At 41.2% G+C, this 15826-nt stretch overlaps 1 protein-coding gene across 2 annotated transcripts in view; it reads right to left on the bottom strand.

Moving 5' to 3' along the window:
* Positions 1–15826, bottom strand: part of ARK2N (arkadia (RNF111) N-terminal like PKA signaling regulator 2N) — a 45695-nt gene that overhangs the window by 27526 nt on the left and 2343 nt on the right. The window contains exon 2 of one of the 2 annotated variants that reach the window (XM_086479540.1): positions 1177–1993. In XM_086479540.1, the coding sequence (XP_086335666.1) occupies positions 1177–1900 (724 nt within the window). In that variant the 5' untranslated portion in view covers positions 1901–1993. Of the gene's footprint in view, positions 1–1176; positions 1994–15826 lie in introns of those variants that run through there. The other variant, XM_009962226.2, reaches the window with a different exon arrangement.

Genomic DNA, 15826 nt, shown 5'->3' with positions numbered 1-15826 from the left:
TTCCTCTATGCAACCTGCTTCCTAGCAATAAAATGTGGGAAAAACGCCAGTTCTTGTGGTAATAGAAACATTCACCATAATCAAGTCAGCTAAAACACAGTCATTTGTAAAATCTGCTGCAAATATTTTAAATAGTTCATCTAGCAAACATTAGTTCAGCAACTGAAGTTATTGCAGTTTTCCTTTAAATATTCTTGCCCTATGGAAGCTGTACTTTATCTCCAAAAAAAAACCAACTTTCTAGCACAAGAGGCAAAAAGGCATGTAACCCAGTAAAAATTGGCAAGCCAAAAAGTTTATTTTTATGTGATTTTATTTTTGATTGCCATATGATGACGGTTCTATGGTATAATATGCTGCAAGAATAATTAGCACAAAACCCTGCCCACAGCACTTGAGCTAATAAAATAACAAAGACTCAGCAGACAAAACCCGAAGAATTCACCTTTCTTTTGCTAACAGAATCATAAGAAGGCCCCCATAATCTGCTGCCTCCAGTCTTAAGAGGGATGTGTCAGAAAATTGAAAGTATAAAATTATATCTCCTTTTGACACAGGTACAGCTTTGTCTAAAACGTTGAAAATTTAGGTGTGGGTATAGCTTGGGCACCTGTGTAAACAAATTCATATTTGTGTCCTAAAATAGGTGACCAGCTGCAATCTGCAAAAGTTTACAGTAAGGCTAGGTAGGTTTGTCATCGAGCTGAAAGCACAGCAGAAGTGCAACAACGGGCAGGGCCTTACTGTAACACAGGTAAGAGGTATGCCATGTTATTTCTAACACAGCTGTCGAGCTGTGGTCTTAATATACTAAAGCAAAGCTGGCCACTTATCTTAAGAATGTATTCATTAGATTATCACCATCTAATGGGATTTGACAGCACTGATAGGAGTTCATATAGGCTTACAAAGGAAAAGATCTGAAAATTCCAGAATTCAAAGACAGTCCTTCCTCCAATTTACCATTTCTATGCTTTGTTGGTGTGCAAAAGCGCACTGAAACCTCAGAACACATTTTAAAATCTGCCCATGTCTTGTTAACATACTGCAGTCTTCAAATTTACACAGAGCTGCAGTTCTCCTGGTTTTTTCTCAAGTGTCACTCATTTAACTTAGCATGACAGCTGAGAAACGATGTCAGATGCGTTACAGTTCAGTTTAAAAAACATCCTCTACCTGGTATCTCTGCAGTGATTGTCTTGCTGCTCCCTGAAACCTCTTCATCATCATCTGAAGAACTCGTGCTCGAGTCACACGTCAGGTCACTATCACTGGTACTGCTGTCCTGCAGCAGGTTGTACTTCTTGCGAGCAGCTGCCTCCCGTTTCTGTCTTAAGAGCCGGATTCTTTCTTTGTGCTTTTGGCTTCGATGACCTTTTACCTTGGTAACTCGACCATTCTGCTTATCACTAGACTGTCGGTTTTTCTTGGCAGCCATTGTTGAAGTGTCACTTTCGGACCTGGATCGCCTGGACTTCCTCCCAACTGCAGTCCCAGACACCGCAGAAGGGTCTCCCTCTACAACAGCTTCGGCTTGACAGGGCTCATTCTCTTCTGTGGAAGACAACGTATCTGAGTCAGCCAAATGCCCGCTGGAAGAAGGGGAAAGCATGCAATGATTAGAAGAGTCACTCTCGTAAACTCGACCACTTGTTGGCTTGTCGCTTTCTGTAGATGCTAGCTGAGACTCCGAGGAGTCTCGCCTCAATTCCATAAGTAAGCAAGGCATTGAAGAGAGCACTGCGGGGTCTGCTGCAGCAGGCACATCGTCCTTCTGAGTTTGCGTCTCGAGTTCTATAGGTCCATCTTCATCAGGAGCAGTCTCTTGCTTTTCAGAAGTCTTTGGTGGAACTTCTGAATCAACAAGTTCTTCTGCTTTTCCCACTGCCTCCATCTTCATTTCAGAACACCAAGGTCCTCCTGGTCTCACAGCATGGGGCACGTGGTCTGGAGGTCTGGGTGAAGCAGATAGGGACTTCAGCAATACAGCAGCCTGCACAAGAACAGAACAGTAAGAGTAATTTACCCAAATAACTCACTCGATCCTGCTCTTCACAGCATTACCCAAGCAACTCATTGCTTTCAATTACAGACTGTGTGGTTCAGCATTGTACTGGTTTTCTGTATTTACTTTTTTCTAGTGAAGTCATCCTGTTACACCAAACTATTCTTCCTTTTACACGCCCATGAAAGATGGTATTGAAATCACATTAAGTGTGATGTGCCTCAAGAGAATAATTAAAACAGATCAGAAAACAATAAAAATATTTCTAAACTCTCACTTTATAAAATTTAGATCAATATATTATAAACAACATAGGCTAAACTTTACCTAGAACTTCAGACATATTTTAATGGAGAATTTTAGCCCTTATGAAGAACGTCAGCCTGAAAATTCCCAGACTTGGTAGTCATCTACCTGGACAGACCAAAATATAGCTCTGTTTCCATATCTATGAGAAATCTACTCTCAGTTGAACAGGACCTCAACCTTAATAAATTACCATGTTTTTATGGTAATTTGCAAACTTACAGTGCCAACATGACAGAAGAGAAATCCAGTCACTTTGAGCAGAAACCGAGCGGCTGCTGGACATTACAGAGCAGGACTACAAACACCTTCCTTCTCCAGTGGAACCGCTCTGCCAGCGGACCTTACGTACCAAAGACATATTTACAAGAAGCATCATGAAGTGATACTAAATCATCAAGGACATGGGGTCTACGACATCTACAGGGAAGGTCTTTAGAAACATTAGCTATGCGTAATGCAGATTTGTTCTCAGCAGAGAACCACCATGCTGGTGAGTCGTGTAAAGACTTTTCAGGAGTACCTAATACACCATTCAAGTGCTCCTTGAGTGTTTCCCACGCAAGTCCTGGTTGGATGAGAACCTACAGGCTGACCTAGTTTCTCTCAAATCTGTCAGGAAAACAGCAAACCAGCATCGAATAGTATGAGCTGTAAACCCACCCACACCCGTATCCTACATCTTACTTCAAGTTATAATTTAATAAACTGCATTGCTTCAGTACAAATACAAAAACCAAGCTATTTATCTGATTGATAACTTGCACGTTATCAGCCCAAAGTACCTGAAGCACAAGCACCTTCAGGGAAATTTTGTTTTAAAGATCAATACTTATCATTTCATCTTCATTATTCACATTTTGCCTTCCACTTGGAATTGAACACAAATTACCACGTTCGCTTACAGATGAATGGCATGGAACAAAACTTTTATCGTTTAGAAGTGTAGTAAAGGATAAATTTATGGTACTTCAAAAAAAAGCATAGACAAGAAAAAGCTGTAGTAAGATTTAATCTACCAGTTTTTAAAAAATGTGCTTCTGCAGACCAGGGCAATTGGTACTTAAGCAGCCTGAGAAAGCACGGATGCTTCAGAGAGATTTTTCTGTACCCTGACAATCCCTCTCCAGTATCCTGATCCATCCCAAGCTGCCTGTAATTGTAGGTACATAACTGTATGCTGCTTCCCCCGCCTCTACCTGCAGCACAGAGTAAGGCTCCTTCCCTGGTTCTAAAAGGTGCTGAGAAAAGCTCAGTGTTGTCCTGTCCACCCTAACCCACTATGAAACTTGTTTTTAAAGAATACTAAAATAGAGTGCATGCTTCCTTCAGGCTAATGAATGAAATGCCATATGGTGCAAGGGAATTATGAAAATATTTACAGGAGAAAAATGCCAGCTAAGGAAAGAAAGCTTAGTTAACAGCAGACAATGCAATAAAGATGGAGATGACAACTCCAGGTCTGCCAAATATGGAAAAAAAAAAACCAAACCAAAAACAAACAGTAAACTTAAAAAAAAAGGAATAAAATACATACCATAAAATATAGGAACATATATACAAAGAGAAATGTTTGCCAGCACTTGCACTGAGTAAAACTCTCTTGAAAGCAACTTAAAAGAAGAATTTCTGGAGCTGGTAATTTAATGTAGGCAATAAATATTACATAAGAACCAATTTATTTCCAAGGCCACAGCACAGCAGCAACAAACCCAAATGATGACTACACGTGTTCTGAGACATAAACGCATCCCAATACAGTAATAAACTCAGTATTTCTACATATTTCACCTGCAAATCTACATTATCAAATAATTCTTCTATTATATAGGTAAATAAAACTCAGATTTGATGATAGAATAACTGGCCCAGAGTTATACACAGTGGGATATGTGTTGTATCTGCTACTGCAACTCCCAGCTTTGCTCTGGTCATGCACTTTGAAAAGAAAAATACCTTTTCTAAGAGTTTTGAAACACAGACGCACAGAAAAATTCGGTTGCTCAAACACAGCAGAATAATATTAGCCTGGCCAAAAGAAATGTATTTAAATGTTCATATTAATAACTGCAGAACAGCTTCCGCACTACTCATCCTTTTAGCCTGGGGAGCACAAAGAACAGAGCTCGACACAAAGCTAAAGGGCAGTCAAAGAGAACTAGAGACTCTTTTTTCACAAACGCCCTACTTCAGAACATCATCTACCTCGCAGCTCCCAAAGGGAATGTAACAACACCTGTACTTGCCTTTTCACCTCTCCGGCCTATCAGCCAGAAAGAATTATCTTTCATCTACATGTTGCCACCTTGCTAACAATCTAATTACAACGACTTAAGAAGATTTTTTTATTATTATTAAGCAGGATCTTACTTTAGCTACTCAAGCCACACTGGTTTGATCCCTCATACAGCGATCAGTGAATAGTATTTCCAGTGAGAAGGCAGCACAGCAACTAGTAACTTCACAAAAGTGTACATCTGATCAACGTTGACGTGTTTCTGTCTGCATGGAAAAAAGTGCTTGCTGTGATGAGGTCTGTACTCTCCAGGTCACTCGAACTGGTTATTCAGACATCAACAACTTGAGTATAAGTATGTATACAAAGAATAACTTCATATTTATCTCAGTGGCAAAAAAATCTCTTATGCCTCAAACTTTGATGCAGGGAAGAACACAGACAGTTCAGGGGAAAATCTCTATGCCAAAGAAAGCCCTGTCTGAAAGAAAGAAAAAAATTTACTGATTCTCAAGTTCTACTTGAGAAACATACAGATCAGAGAGAGGAAGAGACTGTATTGAAAAATCCCCTTCCTTTCTTGCCACTTTACCTTTTCTGGTAACAATACCAGAAAAGGTAATCTCAGGGTGATCAAGACCAGTTTTTTTACTTAAATGAGAACACAGCACTGAAAAATAAATTGTGATGCTTACAGACACAGATGGATACTTAATTAGACATTGCTCAGAAATGTCATTCTCCTTTTGATGCACAGACACTGCGCTGATGATTTTAAAAGGCAATTCTGTAAAAACTTCTGTGCTAGGTTTTCCAACAGAAATTATTTTATTTTCCAGTCACACATAGAACACACCGGCATGCAGAAGCCATTAAATATCTAACTGTGCCTCTACCTGGGAAATACTTTCAAATCTGGAATCATTTGTAAAGGCACATAATTAGTACACGATGAAACCTGCACATTAGTGAAGAAATCCAAAAGGATTTTGAAGGTCAGATCAACAGAGACAGGCCAGCCAGTCTAACAGTTTGCTGCCACTAACAGGGATGGGGTTTACCCTCTGCTCTTTCACCACCTAAAAGTGACTGCGCAGTCATACTCCCTCCTTTGCACCAGAATTGCCTCATCCTTTCTTGGTAGATTCATTTCACTAAGCCAGCAGAAAACCAAACCAGAAAATAAATGAAATTTTCTGCCAGGAAGGAGGGAAGGGAGGGCAAGCACAAACGACCCCTTCAGAAAAAAAACAAATTTGACTAAAAACCACCTGCTGTTTGGTCTCATCACACCTTGAAGTCACAGGTTCTGACTAGACACAAGAAAGGGTACTGAGTGTTTCCTTCACAGCACTGTTTGCTCTGAGAAGAAATTTTTAGAAGAAGATAAAAAAATACTAAAAGCAAACAACTTAAATTCAAACAGAGGTGTTAGTAGCTTCCTGAAGAACAACTATCATGGAATGTATGCTATTAAGTAATATATACTACTGCTCAGTGACATCGAAGACATCATGCATGCCCTATATCAGTCAGTAACTGGCCACTCATACATCCTTTCTAGTATCTTTGTCTGGTTTGCTCTTCGCAAATGTTCTTCTTTATAACCACATATCCTGCAATGTCAGAAGGAAATTACTATCACCCGAACAAATGATAAGGCCTGAAATACTTAATAAACACCATGACACCCTGACCATAATTCTACGTTGTCATTTTAGGTGTTATTGACCTGATTAATGAAAAAGAATGCCTAGCTTATATGAAGCAAACCAGATCTCTTTCTCAGCAGCTGTGGATATGACAGATTCTTACTTCAGATGTATGAATTTTTCATAGCAGCTTGCTGTTAAAAGTCACTTTAGTTTACTACTGTCATATTTCTCCCTCTTAAGCAGTGTCCATCAGATCACTTTCTTTTCCCTGCTTACAACCATATCACCTTCTTATGACAGTTCCAGCAATTGTTTAAATTAAAAAAAATTATCTAGCAGAACATTGTCTTTTAATGCCATTTTAGTAAGCACCGAAAGAAAACAGTTTGAACAACCCACCTCCTCGCACCACTAGCCATTCATTCGTAATTTTAGAAAAATGAGAAACCGTACCTACATTTTTGCAGAAAATAACATCAAGTGCATTTTTTAAGCTTTTATGACTACATATAGAAAAGTTAAATTAAGTGACTCCTGTGCAGCAATGCATTCAGAAAACACAGCTAACTACAGAGAACCCTCCACAGCATCTACTACCTTACAGATCCAGTGTCACAGAAGTCAAGTGTTTTCATCTAAATGTGAGTACATTGTCCTGGTTTGAGTTAACCAGAACTAATTCTGTTTTAGTGCTTTAACTTTTCAGTCAGGTCTCCTCTAACTAACAGCACTCTCTGAACCAGCAGCCTGTTTTCCCAGACAGGGACTGCTCCAGCAGTGCCAACCCCTGATGGTCACAGCCAGCACCAAGGAACGGGATGCAGAGAGGCCCTGGCTGGGACTGGTTCTTGGAGCGACCAAGGTCACTGCTGAGTCTTGTACCCGTGTTGGGGTGCGGGAGGGAAAAGGGTCCCCAGCCCGAAAAAGGCCGCCCCTGCAGGGAGGAGCGAACCGGCCAGGGGACCCAAACCTGACCCACAGAGTGTTCCACCCCACGGACGGCACGGTCAGTGGAAAGCTGAGGGGTCACCAGGGTCAATCTCTCTCCTTCGATGGCCGACACCTGAGGAGGGCTCTGTCTGTCCTTCTGTCATCGATCCTGACCCGTGCGTCCCTGAATCCAGGGCCTGAGCCCAGCTCCTGCCTCCCGTCCCTGTCTGCTGCCCAGTCCAGCCTGGGACTGCCCCAATGCCAGCCCTGCAGCCTGGTGGGAATGTGTCGTCATCAGGGTGGGGGGAGTTGGGTTCGGTATTGGTGTTGTATTGATTTGTATCTATTTGTACATACTGCATGTATTTCATTACTTCCTTATTCTTATTATTATCTTTTCTTTTATTGTTATTGTTTCATTAAAGCTGTTTGAGTTTTCTTTTCCAAACCATGAAGTCTCTCTCCTTTTGTTCTCTCTCCTTTTGGCTTTTGGGAGGGGAGAGGGGTTAACAGAGAGTGTCTGTCATGCGTTAGTGGCTGGCCCAACCTCAAATCATGACACTATGTTTACAGAAGACATATTTATACTAAAGACTATAGTGGCTCATACTTAACACAATTATTTCCATCACCAGTGTATTATATTATCTCACATTCACCAACATAAGAGCATAAATGGAATAAGTAACAGCTGTGAGAGGTAATGACAAATGCATACAACTGAGGCTAATAAAGTTATGTGGAACGGCTGACTTTTTAAAAAAATATAAACACTCAGCCAAGCTCATCAAGACCTCCAATCAAACACTTGATAGACTATGTGTCTAAGGACAGTGGGTTGGAAAGGACAGAAACAGCACATGACCTGGGCACTGAAGAGTTGACCATAACGCACAAGTCCACTTCATAATACAGGAGAAACTTTTGGCAAAGATCAAAGTTATGTCCTCTTCCAAGAGAAAGCCACATAACTCTGAAGATGGGAAGTGCCAGTGACTCTGGCCACTTCCAAAGCTTCACCGAAAACCTCTGTAGGTGTATCTGTGTGTTGGTCATTCTTTTTTCCTAGTCGAATCGCCTTCCCTCCCATTAAAAGCCAACATGCTTAATTCAGCAAACTCACCAGTGACATTCCAGTACAAATAACACATACAGAGATGCCAACAACAAAATGTCTAAGTAACAACAAACTAATCAATCCAAATATTTAGACATCTATCAGAAAAGACTAATCTGCCTCCAGGCAAACACATAAGTACCAATGCTTTCTGGTCTTCACAACTGCTGTCTTTTGGACTTGCTCATCGCCTCCTCAAAGATACCATACATTCTTTTTTATTTTCTTACAACTGTCACACATACCTATACGCTTAAACCAACAGAAGTGTGACCAGCACTCAATTTGACACAAGACAGTTGACTCAGCTCTGTGTGGATGTGGGTGCACCATGCTCTAGAGCAGATTTTTCATAACACTAAGCCACCCCCACATAGATAACTGTGTAATTTATATAGTGTTCCTTCGAAAATGCTGCCCTGAAGCTGACTCACTGGCATACAATTCCACCCCAGGCACATTTCTGAGAGTGGAGCTGGCTCTTTATCAGATGATTCATAAATCAGGCCTAGTAGCAACCCTAAAGAATAGGACCCTTCACAAACAACAACGTAAGAGAATTGCCAACCTAAGAGAATTGCGGTGCAAAACAAGAGAAGAAAGGATTAAACTAATGCTGTGTTTCAACTGATTTTGCATAAACAAACAAAGGTTAAAAACAGGCTGCTCCTACTGAGTGCTCAACAGGCTGCACATATAAATTATCCAAAGACTGAATAAAAATTGCAAGTATATGTGTTAAAGGTTTGCGAAGCATCCTTTGAAATCTTGAAAAGCAACATTTTTCATCGTAAATAAGAAGCAAGATTTTACATTTAAACACATGCTTTTGCATCGTAATAGTTAATGCACGTATTCTGCCTCTCTCAAATGAAAGGTAACTACCAGCAATGGGATAGTTCGCAAGGCTGCACACAGGCTTCCAGAAACATTCACCAGTTGCACTGGAATCCCACCAAAAAAAAAAAAAAACAACCAACCTCACAGTCCTTGTAAAAATAAACTCATTAGCATACAGATAAAGGCACACAGGGTTGGCTGCACTTAAGACTTCCAAAAATCTCATTTCTTTCTCACAGCGAAAGCATTTTTCTCAAGAGCGTAGCGATTTAAAGTCTACAGTGCTCTCTATTCTAAAAATTAAGAGGGGGCATATTTTTATTACTAGCTGCTCCTAAAAATTTAAGCGACTCGCTCTTAGATTTTTCATTATTCTTTCAACAGTGGCAGAATCAATTCTAGGATAGCCATGCTTCATTTCTTTCTCTCTCTGCCGTATATTAGCTTGCAGAAGACGACCCTACTGAGGATAGTCATACGGATGTACCATCTTTTTCTAAGATTTTGTTTAACAAATTATTCCAGTTTACCCACCCATTTCAGTCACTGAAAGGAAATGTATTCTATGCTTCCTCCACTGGTTCAGGCCATTCTCTATAAACAGAGTGTCTCTTCTCAAGAACCATTGATCTGTTGTTCTACCATGGTCAATAAAGTAATGCTCACAGAAAAGCTACCTTTTAAATTGCTTGAGCGTAACAGTAACAAATTAACCCGGATTTTCAGAGCACAGACTTTATTTCTATTAAGAACATTTAGCTGAAACAGCCTGAAAGTAATCAAACATCGCGTTACTTGCTGATAGCTCCAACTGGCAGAGCAGGACAACCGCAACGTAACTTCGAAGCAGTGAAGTCATGTCAGCACTGCAGCATTCATTTCAGAAGGGCTGGTGCTGTCTCCCGCAAAAATCAAAGCCAGTCCAGCCCAGACAGGCACAGATGTACCTTGCTATTGCTGTTTAGAAACCCTGAAGCAGCAACGAGTGCCGTGGGGCACAGGCTGCAGTTCCAGGAGCCCTTAGTCCATCCCGCAGTCCACTGCCTCTGTAAAGAGGTAGAACTGCCTACCTGCTGGGGCCAGTTAGCACCCACCAAACTCCGCTGTAATTCAACTTCCCAGAGGAAAGCTTTGCACCTTACCATCGGGCTAGCTGGCTGAATGAGATCAGAGTCAGGGTCCAGAAGGACAGCAAGGCCAGCATCTTACACACCAGGCAGCAGCGACAGCCCTGGAGCAAGGGAGAGCATCGGACGATTCACCTGATCTTGCAAAACACCGCTCCAAAATTGCACAAACCTCGACATCATGAGGAAAGATGCTCTCAGCAGATAAGAGAGACCTTTTGCTAGGTTCTGTGTAATGTTCCTTTCCAGTAACAGCGCTGCCCGCCCACCCAACCGACGCCACAACTGCCCGGGCTGTCTTGCCGGCGCTTCCGCAGCTCACCCAGCCACTCGCCGGCATCTCCCCATCTCTTCTGGCCATCTACAAGCCCAAGTCACTGCTCTAGAAGTGGTTCGGATTTACGACAGCCATTTAACAAAGATGAGCTAAGAGATATTTAAGTGAGCCTGCAGTTTGTGAGTATTTTACAGTCAGACCTTTTCACACATCTTTGCCATAGGAAATAAACAGAAACAACCCTCAGATATTTTAAAGCTAAAATTACTTTAATTCAACACCCGTACTCTGTCTTTGCTTTAAGACAGTATCTTCTTGGCATAGGGCAGTAAAATACCCATTTTATGGTCTGGACAACTGAAGAAGAAGGATCAAGTGACATGCCCAAATTCTACAGAAAGGCTGGAAAGGAGCTGTAAGCCAACCAAACCCCCGATCTTGAGTCATTTTCTCATCCACAAGCCACTGACACTATTCATCTGTTTCTTCAATTATTAAGCTAGTGTTATAAAAATCTAAATACTGCAACATGAATCTACAGCAGGTATATTATCGAAAAATAAATGGTATCAATACACTAAAGGCAAAGTCACATTGCATTCAAATTATGAAAAATTTAGTAACGGTTAAGATACCAACTGCCGTTGGGCTGTTCTTGACACCAAACCCTCAATCGCTTTTTGGCCAGTAATAAGAGATGTCAACTGATGTCGGAATCCACCAGACTGCTAACAATCGATACCACAGTCTTTACACATCCAAAGTGCTCCTAAAGAAGAAAGCATTCATGACACTGGTCTGTCATGACCTAATTAGGACTCAGTAAGCAACGGGTATAGCTTCACTGGAAAAACCCCTCTACCTTCTCACCAAGAACATTCACCCGTGCCACTGAACCATAAACAAGAGCACATCTAACTTAAGGTAACTAACCTCTGAGCCTGTATCTTTACAAATCCTAACACCCTCCTCCTTAGTAGAGCTTTCCTAAGAAACTAATGCAACAAAAAGTTAAATTATTGTAGGACGCCGCAGCCATAGACAAAGGTCTGTGGATGCTGGCAGAATTAGAGGGACTTGGTGTGGTCTGTTATGGAAGGAGAGTGAAGACTGGTAAATAAAAAGGACAGTAGAGGAGAGGGTTAATTTAGAATATGCTTTTGACAAAAAACAGATGAAAGAAATAGTATGAGGTAAACACAGGTCGGTTCTACAAATGAACCAAAGCTACTTTGGGTATTTCAAAAAACAGAACCGACTGGGTCAAAAGCCAGTTACTCGTGTGCTATGAATAATGCCCCTGACACAGGTTTTACTACCAGATATTTCCCTACAGTACTCACTCCCAGTTGGCAGAGGTGAAGACACTTGACCTCTCCTTTGAGAGAATAACAGACAGACCAGGAAATAGACATTTCTTTCCCACAACATACAGAAGACTTTGCATATATTTGACCACAGAAATTAAGAAACAGCATGTACGAGGATACCAAGTTACCAGCTATAAAAACAGCAAAAGGAAATTAAAAGGTAGTTTTGATCCGTACCATGCAGGTACTTACATGAAAAAAAAAACCACCCAACCAACCAATCTTACTTAACCCTAAATAACAGCACAATTTATCCCAAAATTTTCTGTTGCGTTATTGTTCTCAATTTAGGAAAAAGAGGCTCAGCCATCAGAGCTTTCTAAGAATAAAACTACTGGTTAGTAACAGAAGAATTGAACAATACATACATCTTCCCCAGCAAAAGGGAAGATAAAAAAGCATCAAGTATTAATTCAACCTCAGTCTTATTACTGCTGTAGCTTGATGAGTTCTATACAGATAAACAGTGAAATTCACTACAAGTGTTAAAAAGTAGAAAAACCATTCTGATCTTGTAAAATAAAAAGGGAAATCAAATGTCCGTTACCAAACCAACTTTAAATTGAGCTAAGCGAGGTCTGTTACCTTCATAAGCCCTCAACAATTAGCTGTGGTAAGATACTAAGTTTCTCTAGCTTAGTTTCACAGTATTCAACAGTTTCTGGGTTTTCTTCACTGCTGTGAGCAGAAAAGGCTGTAGATCAACTGCGGAATCCAAAGCCTGTCAACTGCCTTTAAAATGACTTATTAATCAGTAACTGGAACCATGAAAAAATAAAACTTCACCTTAAAGGCTTTTTAGAAGCAATACTCAAAGAAATGTTTCTTCTGACTCCTTACAGGTTCTGTGTAGTGCTCATCGAAAGGTATTACCAGCTCTGGAGGAACCATAACTATTGACAACTCAACTGTCTTCATCAGTGATTCAGCTCATGGGCACTACTACCTACAAGCCCACTCCTCCTCATAACGACGATTTCATTTCCAAAAGACATCTTATTAAACATGATGAGGCCTCAGGCTACCAGCATTTCATGCAGCTTACTTCATTAGGAGACAGTCTCTAAAATCCCCTTATCTTATACTGTATTTCCAACCACAATGGAATTAGCAGACAGCTTCCTGACCTACTTTTTCTCATTCTCTTTCCCTAAAATTTCACTTTTGCCAGGTTACTTGGAGCTTGCTCGCTCTCTAGCAAAGAGTCAGCATTCCCAGAGAGCAAGAACTGGGAGAGTAAGCTGGGGAGTCAAGAGATTGCCAGGTGATGAGAAAGCCACAGTACCAGAGAACAGTACTGTCCCAACCTTACCTCGCCACCATGTTAAGTTGCTGCTTTTTACTTCCGAAAGTTTGACAATACTATTGGAGCATACAGCGCCAACCTTAAACCGGTATAATGGAAATGTAATATTCCCAATAAAGAACACATTACTGAAATGGTAATAACTGCATCATCACACAGACAACTGGTATCATAAAGTCTGGCTCTTAGCTATTCCCAGCTCTGCAATTGTGAGTCACTTGGTCTCTACTTATTTTAGATGAATGGAAGTGAAATCTATCTTCTCTAAAATAAGTCGTGAAAGGCTAATGACCAAGCACCACGAAACAAGACATTACAGCAGAAATGTAGCAAGAACAACACTTATCCCATCATGGTCCGGCTCTTCCTCCTCACTTCCAGGAAATCTGGAAGCATCAAAGAACAGCATTGTGCAGGACACTGCAGAAGTCTCACTAAGAAGTCCAATCCATGATCCACATATATTGAAACAAAAACGTTAGTTTGAAAAAGTCTTAAATACCTTTTAATCAAAAAGTGACCACCTGTTCTGCTTATGATTAAAGAGCTGTCAGATTGAGACCAAACAGCTTTTAAACTGTCTCCTTAAAGACCAAATACCACAAGGCACGCTATGGCTGAAGGCTGTACACGATTCTGCTACTTAAATCAATTTCTGAGCATTCAAGAGACAGACTACGTGGTCAAACCGATATAAAACCCTAAATACCTTCTTAAAAAGGGCTATCAGGTTGGATCATTCCAAATCTAAAGCTGACTCACTGCATGACTACAGGCATGTTACTTGACCTCCCTGTGCATTCAGTAATGCATCTGCAACGGTGTAACGGCAACACCCCAGCGACTGAGCTGCATCTCATTTTCAGTCCTGAATGAGTAATCGATGTGAGCCTGAACTGCAGAAAGTCAGTCATAACCGTGGAGAAATTGCTATATTCTATTCATGCCAATCAGACACGGGCAAAGGGAACACTAACAACTGCAAACGGGCAACCACAAATTTAAATTCTAACCCTTAGCAGTAATACTGAGTAAGTGACAAGGTATCGGTCACTTTTATGAGAAAGCAACTGCAGAGGCTAATATTTACACTATATGCACATTTTAATTTACAGTCTCTTTCATCCAGTTTTCTTTTTGCTCAGAATCGGTCATTTGTAGATGCTGCATTCCAGACCTCAAGTCGCAGACTCAGAGCTGCATTACGCATTAAAAACCTGGAATGAAGGCGTGACAGAAAAGACAACACAATCACCACGAATATCATACCAAGTTCCCTGCAACAATATTTGCTGCCACAGACTCTGGTGTTGTAACAGTTCAGTCGCTCACGAGTTACAGCGCTAAAGTGAAGGGCACAAGTGTCGGTTCTCTGCTGAACTTCGATTCACGTACTGGAAAACCACAAAAGTGGTTTCCTTGCCACGCAAGCCTCAGGTTCTCTCAGAGCTCTAAGTGACACGCACTGTACCACACAACTTTATCCCAGAGCTCCTTCCCAGCACTAGGCCTGTCCCCCTCTCCCACCGCTGTGCCATTTTTGGTTCCCCATTGCTACTGATAACGTTCAAGCCAGCAAAGTTTTGGTACTTCTTTTCCAGAGTGCGTGTTCTGAGATGCGAGTCATACGCTTGAAACTATGGTATTTAAATCTTTCACTCTGATCTAGTAAATCTGTTATTAAATCTGCCGCTCAGTTTCTGTCAATGTTTACAGTTTTCTAAGTCATTTAGTTAACTGCAGATAAAAACACAGAAGCTGAGATTGACCATAGACCCAATTCTGTCAACAAACAGCATCAACACATCAGCTTTGAAAAGTAACAGAAAACTAAATACTGGTTGCTCAAAACTATTCACTCATTTGAAAAGTGTCCAAAGCTGTAACACATCTAGTGGTGACATTTCGGTCAGAGGGTAGCCAGACCAAGTTGCAAATGCTCTGTCTGCAGCCGCTTTCCCAGCGTGGTACGTAAAGACTCCCATGCCATTAACAGATGTTTAAGCGAGATGTTGATATACAGGTGGGTCATCGATGGGCATACATCCTTGGTGGAGCAGGGAGTTGATGTGAAAATATGCAAGACAGAGTGAGGAAAGTGAACAAAATCAAGGCAAGGCAAAGCAGCCTGCATTTTAAAGGTAAATATACGGCAAGGAGATGGTGGGGCAGGACAACTGAGGCAATTATTTCTTGTTGCTCCAATCAAGTTACACCAACTTATCTCCCTAATGCTTAGTGTTCAAAGCCCCTCATGATCCCCTATATTTACTCTTTGCTCATCCAATCTTATCTTACCTCATTAATCCTCACCTCCTCCACGCTGTCAGCTGCCAGAGCTATCTGCCCATTTGTCAAACTCACCCAAACATCCTTCCTACCTCTCTCTGATCAGTTAGAGCAGTGCTTGCTTTTGTGTGTGTTGTGACTGCTCCTTACCGACCGTTCTCAACTGCCTTGTGGTTGGCTTCAGGTTCCTTCCCTTTTCCCCTCCGCAGTACCCAGTTTAACGTATCCACTCACTTCCCAACTTGTCTGTGCACTTTAATTTCTACCAAGCAGGCAGCCTTCGTGCACTTATCGAGTGCAAGCAGAGAGATGGCCAGGCTGCACTGCAAGATACACCACACACTTGAATGGGTAAGACCACAGTCCTT

The sequence above is a fragment of the Leptosomus discolor genome, chromosome Z, assembly GCF_034619465.1.
Source record: "Leptosomus discolor isolate bLepDis1 chromosome Z, bLepDis1.hap2, whole genome shotgun sequence".
Taxonomy (NCBI): domain Eukaryota; kingdom Metazoa; phylum Chordata; class Aves; order Leptosomiformes; family Leptosomidae; genus Leptosomus; species Leptosomus discolor.
Note: the sequence above shows the minus strand (reverse complement) of the source record. Positions and strands in the feature narration are given on the sequence as shown.